This window comes from Protomyctophum bolini (genome assembly GCF_963924005.1).
Source record: "Protomyctophum bolini genome assembly, chromosome: 14".
Taxonomy (NCBI): Eukaryota; Metazoa; Chordata; class Actinopteri; order Myctophiformes; family Myctophidae; genus Protomyctophum; species Protomyctophum bolini.
The window spans coordinates 30050208-30059286 of record NC_137875.1 but is presented as its reverse complement, the minus strand read 5'-3'; the positions used below and the strand labels follow the sequence as shown (position 1 = coordinate 30059286).

General features: G+C 45.1%; 1 protein-coding gene across 1 annotated transcript in view; it reads right to left on the bottom strand.

The window, feature by feature from the left end:
- LOC308328843 (cartilage acidic protein 1-like) overlaps window positions 1-8817 on the bottom strand; it is a gene marked incomplete at its 3' end in the record, with an annotated part of 38881 nt that extends 30064 nt beyond the window's left edge. Inside the window, exons 1-4 of the mRNA XM_080782951.1 lie at window positions 8741-8817; window positions 3899-4101; window positions 1322-1518; window positions 446-582 (exon numbers count right to left, since the gene is read on the bottom strand). Of these exons, the coding sequence (XP_080639077.1) occupies window positions 446-582; window positions 1322-1518; window positions 3899-4101; window positions 8741-8761 (558 nt within the window). The 5' untranslated portion in view covers window positions 8762-8817. The remainder of the gene's footprint in view (window positions 1-445; window positions 583-1321; window positions 1519-3898; window positions 4102-8740) is intronic.
- Between the last annotated feature and the right edge of the window lie 262 nt (window positions 8818-9079).

The window sequence follows — 9079 nt, the reverse complement described above, 5'->3', positions numbered from 1 at the left end:
AAGAGCCAGAAAGGCTATCTGAAGAGATAGGACAGAGTATCTGAGGAGAGAGAGAGAGAGAGAGAGAGAGAGAGAGAGAGAGAGAATTGCAGTAGTTGTGTTTAGTATTTAGTTTGCAGTCATCAGTCCTCTCTCCTCCGTATAGTTGTTCCAGAAAACAAACGAGCCCTGGCTTTTGTAATTACACTGGTGCGATGGACAGAAGAGAGACAAAATGGCACGCCATCCCGCCAAATGAACTGTCATAACACACGCTGCGAGGGGGGCGGTGCACGCAGATCATGAGTTATCACTGGTAAACAAAGATCAGTGCGAACAGACGCATCCATGCATGTAGTACACAAAACGCACTCTTAATACAGGGTCATATCTGCGTATGTGTGTTTAGCCAGTGCGTGTGTGTGCGTGCGTGTGTGCATGCGTGCGTGCACGTCATGTGCCATACCTTCCGGTCCACGCAGGCCACCGATCGTCCAGCCATTCGGTTGGCCACGTCTCTGTGCTCGTTTATCTCGTCGTTCAGTAGATCTTCATATCGTCCGTTGCGGAACTTGAACAGCTTGTCGGTGTACGTTGCCCGGCCTTAAAACGAAGGAGACAGGCGTTCATATTCATAAAGAGAAGAAGGAGACAGGCGTTCATATTCATAAAGGTTGTGAGAAGAAGACGCAAGGCGAGGAGGGGGTGCAGGGGGGGAGGGGGGGTTGAGAGAACGAGCCGGAACCGTTGTCAGGTTCGCTACGGCTGAAAAGTGTGGGAAGTGAGATAGATTTGAGTTTTTTCCGTGTGAAAGTGATGGAGCTAGTAGGTACGGCGTTGTTTTTGCCAGTGTGTGTACAGTACACCTCTGACATTGATTAATAGCCGCACGGAGCGTGTCTCTTATCTCACAGAGACTCGGAGGAGATAAGCTTTATATTTGGCTATTGATTCTCCCTCTGCTTTGTCTCTGCAACTAAAAAGGGCATAACCCCTGTGTAGCTGTGATTTTGTTTTATGGGTATAATGTGTGTGTTAGATATTCATGGATTCAATGCAATGTGCATATTTTGCAAGAATCTTCCCACTGGTCCAGTGGTTTTCACCGTGGGGGCCACGGCACTTTAGGGGGAGGGGGAGGGGGAGTGGGGCGGTAATGAATTTTATTAAAACATAAGTAATTGTTATAAATACCAAATCATCAAAAAATATTCATAACAACATTTAATTTCAAAATTCAAAGAATTGTAAAACAATTTGCCGACCTTGGCGTGGAAAGGTTTGGGAACCCCTGAACTAGTCCAAGTGTGCAAGTGCCTCTGTGACTGGATGTGTAATTTACCAGAGAAGGCATTGTTGGTGTTGAGAATATAGATCTCCTCCCGGCCATCTCCGTCGATGTCACAGGCTGTCACTCCAATGGCGTTTCCCTGGCGATCCCTCAGGGCGTAGAACGGGGAGCTGCGGTCGTCCACAGCGATGTTGATGAGCCTCTTCTTATGCTTGTCATACTTCAGTACCAGGTTAGGGCCATTGTAGCTGCAGAGGAGGGCCCCACGACACAGCTGTTAGAATTACAATGTGAGATGCATTCCGTCTCTCTCTCTCTCTCTCTCTATCTATTTCTCTCTCTCTTTCTCTCTCTCTCTACCCCCCCCCCCCCTCTCTCTCTCTTTCGGTATGCCTGCACTGCCCTGCAGGATTTATTGCTTTTCTTGTGAACAACTTTTTATCGATGCAAATGATTGCGACACTGAGACAAACAACGGTGGCAGTGTGTGCATGCAGGCCAGGGTTTTTAAAGCACCACCAAATGGAAGTTCCCCCAAACCGTTAATTATCACTCAAGACCACCTAATGAGCAAACGTCTAAAGCAACCTGAAACTCCTATACCACGGAACTGCATTTCACTTTCCTTCATTGCGAAGAGAAAGTGCTGCTGTATATCCAATAGGAGGTTGAAAATAATGTCAAAAATGCAAAGGCTATCATCAATAACTGCCGGCGGAGGCCACAGCTGATCAATTCAGTCTACCCACTCAGCTGCTGCGGACGTCTGGGAATTGGAAGGTCGCTGGTTCGACCCTCAGCTCCCCCGGTCTATGTGTTGGAGTGTCCCTGAGCAAGACACTTAGCCCCTAACTGCTCCCTGGGTGAAGTATTTAACGGCATTCACTGCTGCTAATGGTTAGGATGCGTGAAATTTCAGATATGTGCAAATCATTACCACCAAACACAACTAAAGGGGCACAGTTGTTAGTACTGTCTCACCAGCAACACATTCTTATATTCTGGAGTATAATGTCTCACCAGCACATCCCACTGTTAAGTGTTAAAGTATTTGACTTGCAGGGGATTTCTAGTCGTAGTGTTTATATAGCCTGATCTTGTAATAAAAAGTGACATAAGAAGACAAAATCATATTTCTAGTAAATGTAACTTTAATGTACATTAATTAACAATGAGCTATACGATCTCTGCAGGAGCTGCATTTCTGGTAGATTAAATAAAAATGACACATTGATAACCTAAGGCAGAGAGAGTGTATAGCCGGAAGTGTCATGCCGGAACATCCGTCAGATGTCCCGGCATATCCCCCGGATACAATATGTTTCGACCAATCACAACACTTCAACAGATTTCGTTCACAGAGAATGTAAACAGATTTGTATAAAGCGTCAACGTTAACTTATTTTAAATCCAGCAACTTCCGTTTATGCCTCTACAGTGCAGGTCTTGCCCAGCAAGCGTTGGGGTCTATTTGGCCTCTCTGGCACATCATGTTTTGATTATTTTTTCTTTTTCTAATGTACTGTTCTATCTTCTCTTCCTTATACCATGTTTTAAGCATGTGCAAATACAAAAATGTCCTGTGACCCATCCCACGACATGCATAATGAGGGTGCATAGATTTCCTTCTCAATTTTGCCACACACACTTCCACCGGAACGAAGAGCCAAGGACAAGCATAGTAAGTAACACTAACTCATCACTGTAAAATGGCTTCTCAGCCGAAACACCCATTTATGTCTAACAGGGCAGATTAGATGGCATGAGGTCTAACGGTGTCCTGGCGGCTTCCTATATGAGATACATGCTAAATACGACATCTTGTCTAAAATGACATTATCAAAGATGGCTATTTTCTTCAATCTATATTCTGTTAAGATGCATCCATGCTCTACTGGACAGATGCGTCCTGCAGGCCTGCCAAGCCACTCTCATTGATGGAGCGTGCTCCATCCAATCACATCCATTCTCATCAGCTGAGTGAGCCTCGGGCTACCTGTCTCCTATAGTCTTTTGTCTTTGTCTTCAAAATGACAGCTCCCTTTCATGTTTTGGGGGAGATCATCCTGCGGCTATCTAATTGTTATAATGAACTTTATGTATACATGCTTCAAATACTCCGAAAGACGCAGTTTGACAAACGTAGGGTTGTGACCCATTTTTTCCAAAAGATTTCCTGGCCTTTTTTCACCAAAGAAAACGAAAAGAATTCTCCAGAGAACTCTTCAGAAATAACGACATGTCCCATTGAGACATGTAAGATATTAACCCATTCAGGATGGGAACCCCTTTTGGTGTTTTAAGCATTATGTTATGCTTGTGTTATTGAAAAATAGCAGATCTACAAGTTTCGTAGCGCAGCATACTATTTTTGAAAAATCGTTAAAATGTGGCACACATCTTTGAATATATATTCTTTCGAGCGAACGTTTTTAACTCAAATATTTGCTTCTGGGGAGGGGGGTCCCTGGAACAACATATTTTCAGATGGGGGTCGGCGGCCAATTACATATATTTTTGGAAACATGGGTTTATCAGAAATCTGTCATGATTTAGAAGGCATTTTGTACAATCTGGTCTCCGGTCTAAATGGGTTAAAGAAATGACCCCCCCCCCCCAGCATCTCACCCGGCCACGAATATCTCCAGGTCTCCGTCTCCGTCCACGTCCGTGACGGCCACCCCGTAGTTGAGCTGGGTGGGGTTGTTCTCGTAGTCCACAGGCAGGACGGTCTGCGTCACGGTGGAGAACATGGGCTCGGAGCGCTGGCCGGAGCAGAGGCCACTCAGGGCAGACAGGAGCACACCAAGCCACCACCACAGCATCCTTACCTGCCAGGAAAAACGCATGCACAACACAGCTTTTACACCAAGCTGCAGTGTTTTAGGGCTGGGCAATATGGACAAAATCACATTACTAAATACCTCAATATCGACATTGTGGCAATGATTTGTGGTTTAAAGGTATAATAATTGATTGTCATGGAAAAGTTGAGAAAATGGCATTACTTTACTACAACCTACTGTATATGTCACAAAAGATTTGTCCAAACAATTCTTAAAAAAAAAGAAAAAGTGCCAGGAAATTCATGTCCGATGAACAGTGAACTTTCTGAGATGCTACACACACGCACACGCACACGCACACACACACACACACACACACACACACACACACACACACACAGCACAGTTCGCTCAACTCTAAACACATCTGCTAAGCTGACGTACGCATCTGTCCCTGTCAACGAGGCAAACTTAGATCAAACGACATCAGCACAAATTCAAGCTTGAATCATATACTTCTGCAAGCCATGCCGTCGATTCCAGCGCCGCTAATTATCCGAACAGAATGCTACAGCGAATGCCGAGGGAATCACCTGGTGAGCTTTGGTCCTTATCGACAGACCACAAAGATGAAGCTACACATACTGTACGGTACGGCGGCAATCAGTGCCAATCTGCAGCACTAGATTGGAAGAGCCAATCACGTGAAGACAGGCTGAGAAACCACAGGGCAGGAAATCCATACATGCAGCAGGTTATCAGCACGGGGGCCATGCAGCCCACGCCCGCCGCCAGTACAACAACACAGCAACCAATACCCTGGTGGATAAAAGTACTTTTACTTAAGTACTCTATACTTTAAGTGCAATTTTGAGGTATTTGTACTCAACTTGAGTATTTCCCATATCCAATACTTTCACTTCTACTCCATTACGTCATGATCTCAGAGGCAAATGTTGAACTTTTACTCCACTAGGCCTACATTATTTTGTGTAACTATAGTTACTTTGTAGATTTTGAATACAAAACATCCAGAAGCCACTTCAGCCCTAGATTTCAGCCATTTGAAAATAGCTGATCTACAAGCTCACAATGCGTCAAATTTTCAAAACGATATTTACAAATATACTTTTGTACTTTTACTCAAGTCCTTTTGAATTCCGGACTTTTACTTGTAACAGAGTATATATATATATATTGCAGCATTGATACTTTTACTTAAGTAAAAACATTTGAGTACTTTTTCCACCACTGCCAAGACAACAACTCACCCAGGGCATCCCTGGTCCTGGACCAGAGCCAATTCTAAAGACGGACATGCTGTCAGGCCTAGGGGAGAGGATGGCGAGAGGGGATGTGAGCCAAATGTCTCCTGAGCATTCAGCAGATAAAAGGCCAACACAGAAGAATTGATCCAATCGACTCATCGCCAGGGAGAGGGTACACACGTGTGTGTGTGTGTGCATGTGCGTGCGTGTGTGTGGGGGGAGTGGGGGTGGGGTTGTTCTGATGCTCGGGTTGGACTGAGAGAAGAGACATCAACACAATGAGAAAAGAAAGGAATGACAAAGGTCACCCATTTGTGGCTGAGTGCATTCTCACACGCGCACAGGGAATCGCAAAACTTTTACACACACACATACACACACATACATACATACAGTACTGTGGATGGCTTTTACAAGCCGACAACTTGATTTGCCGAAGCGGAGGATTTATAAAGGCAACCTTCGCTATAGTGGCCCGCTCATTCACGCCTTAATGCCGCCGAGCTATTCCCCATCTCTGCTTCCGCACGGCGCTGCGTGCAGGCTTTCCTCCTCATGCGCCGCATGTCCCAGGTGATGTATGGCACCTTAACATCTCCCTCAACAATTCAATTTGAGATAAAGCCGCATTGCTGTCGAAGTAATACTCTCGACGGGGGAGTGGGACCGCACGGCACCTCCCCTGACACCTGCAGAAATATGCTGCGGGAAAGACGGCCGGCCTCTCCTGGCCGGCGTTTGGTGGGGCGATAACGCCACAGTCCCAGAGAGCCTTTTAGAGGAGGGGGGGAAGCCTGTGTCTTAGCACGGAGGGTTAATTAACAACACCGAGAATCCAGAGATGAGGCCATTTCTTCCCATTAGAAGGGGATGTTGTGACAAATGAGCTCTGCGAGCCCAGCAGCTGAAGGCAGTTTTACAGAGCAGCTAATACACTCCTTATAGATAGGGGCCGCCAGCTATAAATAAGATTCAGGGGGGGTGGAGGAAAGTGGTGGAAGTCGAAATGAGAAAAGTTAAAAGTGTGTCAGAAGTGAATAAAACCCCCAGAATGTGCTCTGTCATGAAGACGAACCTGATGCACTGTCCTGTTGCAGTCCGCATAATAGGAAGCGCAATCAAAGAGCCGTGCGAAAATGAATGGAAAACAAGACCCTATTAACAGCGTCAGCCCTGTTGTTGCTGTTATCCAAACCAAGTAGAGACGAATAGGGGCTGTTGCTTTGTACTGCCATAAACGTCAACAACACATAGCGTTGTTCTAGTGATCTGTGCAATCCGGAACTTATATTAATGAATACAAATGTATTTTTATCCAATCCAATATTGATACAATATGTATCTGCAGTGGTTGGAGGTGTAGAGATGTAGGACACTGCCCGAAGCTCATCATAAGCACAATTATCTCCATGGGATTCTGCTCTTGGAGGACCTCTCCCATGCAGGAGGAGACCCGGGTTCAAGTCCGAGGTAGGACATGAAACGTGTGCCGCTTTAATCAATCAAGTATATGTGACCAAAATGACAGGTGCACGGCCCTGTGTGTCCACCCAGCAGGGCGCACAGTGAGACAATGCAGTGTGATAAACAGGAGGAGACAAGGACAGGTCCGGTACAGAATAGGTCAGTGGTATAGACTGTTGGAGGACTATACTGAGCTTAGCTGCATCAAAACCATTCATTACAACATCATGAGCTAAGAAAGACATGACTTTTCCAGAACATAAAATAAATGATCAAAGTCATCAGGTCTACTTGGTAGCCTATGCATGTTCTTGACAATGAAAAAAAGTCCAAAGTTATCACGACTTGAGCAACAACAGCAACAACTAATTGTACACGTCGAGCTGATTCCATTTTGCCCAGGAGATCAGGCTGTTATACTAAACCGTTCCCGAAACAGCAGAGCACGAGAGATTGGGAGCCGGAATGATGTTTGTTTGAAGCTGAGAGATGTTTTTTCGATTGGGTTATTTATGTTGGCATAAAGAGGCTATTACCACAGTGTGCAACATCAGCATGTGTTTTCTGGAGCGTTCATGCCCAGCTCTGATCTTTGATAAGACTCACTGCGACAAAGACCAGAGAGGCAGCATCTTCACTTTCACAACACGCTTTCACAAGCCATTCCCTGTGTGTGAAGGACAGTCACCCTCACTGCAGAACACACACACACGCACATGCACACGCATACGCACACGCACGCACACACACGCACACAAACACACCGCCTCATCTACTTCTCAGTAAAACACTTGTCACCACTGAGTACACATTATGGTTTCTAGTGTTTGTCACTGAACAGTGAAATGCCCGTGGGAAGTCGGAAAGGGAAAACGGTTTAACTTTTGTTTTGCAATTATAAAACAGTTGCATACTGTAGGCATGTAATCTCTGAGTGTATTAGTGCATGACAGACATGTATAGTACAGTAGTATACACACGTGCACGCACGCTCCCGCGCACGCTCCCACGCGCACGCACTCACACACACACCTACAGTAAAACTATTACTGCCCCATTGAGTCAGCAATAATTCATCTATCTATAATCAGAAGCCTAATAGCATTCAATTGAATTCCCACTAATGCTTAAATTAATCCATTCAAGTCATTTGCCATCGTAGTGAACATCAGGCAGACAATGCAACAATTCATTGATCAGCTGCTGACCTCATTGACCACAATGCTTCATTTCAAAACACTGATGACAATTAAGATTTACAATGTAATATGCAATAGGCCTATAAGTGTAACAATGGAAAGGTTTCCTTGCATTATAATTAAAAATTGTACCAGAATAATCATTGTGATTTCAGATTAACATATTTGTTTAAAATGAGTCATTGCTTGCATAAATCAACCGATGTCACAAAATATCTAATACCAAACAGTGCATAATGACCAATAGTCTAATAGCCTATTCAAATGCAAGAAATGTATATTCTAAATAAGTCAAAAAGAAAAAATAACAATAATATTAATCGTTTTCGCAGTTATAACAGAGAACGTCATGCACCTCAGCAATATACGTTCATACGATTCCAGACCATATGAGAGTTATAATAAATAAAAATACGAACTATAATCCAATTTCAAATCGAAACTTATAGCCTATACGCGTGTTTTCTTTCTTCCAGGAAATAAAACGTCTGGGTTTCCGAGGCGTGCAACTTTGTTCGGGACGTGGCGTGCACGACGAACTGAGTTGAAAAGACGATCACGCGCGCGCAAACACACACACACACACACACACACACACACACAGAGAGAGAGAGAGAGAGAGAGAGAGAGAGAGAGAGAGGGAGGGAGAGAGAAAAGTTTGTATGGGCGCCTGCAGCAGCGGCGCGGTCTCGTCCCAAATCAGCACCACAGGGAGCGCAGCATCAAAACCACGCAGGTGTGTATCCTACTCACTGATAACAGCTTCCAGGTCATTCCCACTAAATCCCTCCAGCGGTCCAGAAAGGCAGGAGAGGTAGTAATGGTGTGAGGTAGCCTACGGTGTGTGTGTGTGTGCGTGTGTGTAGCCTTGTGTGTGTGCGACGTGTGTGTGTATTGTAACCGCCTGTCTCTCTGGGGTTTTGCACTTCTCGTTAGTCGCCTTTACACAACTTCCCAAAAGAATTGCTTTATGAAATCATGTTGTGTCCGCTCGCGGCCAATCAACGGACGGCGCCGTGAATATTTAGGAGGGATGTAGCCAATGGTCGAGCTGCGGAGCGAGGGGTGGGCGTCGCCTCGGGGCTGTGTATG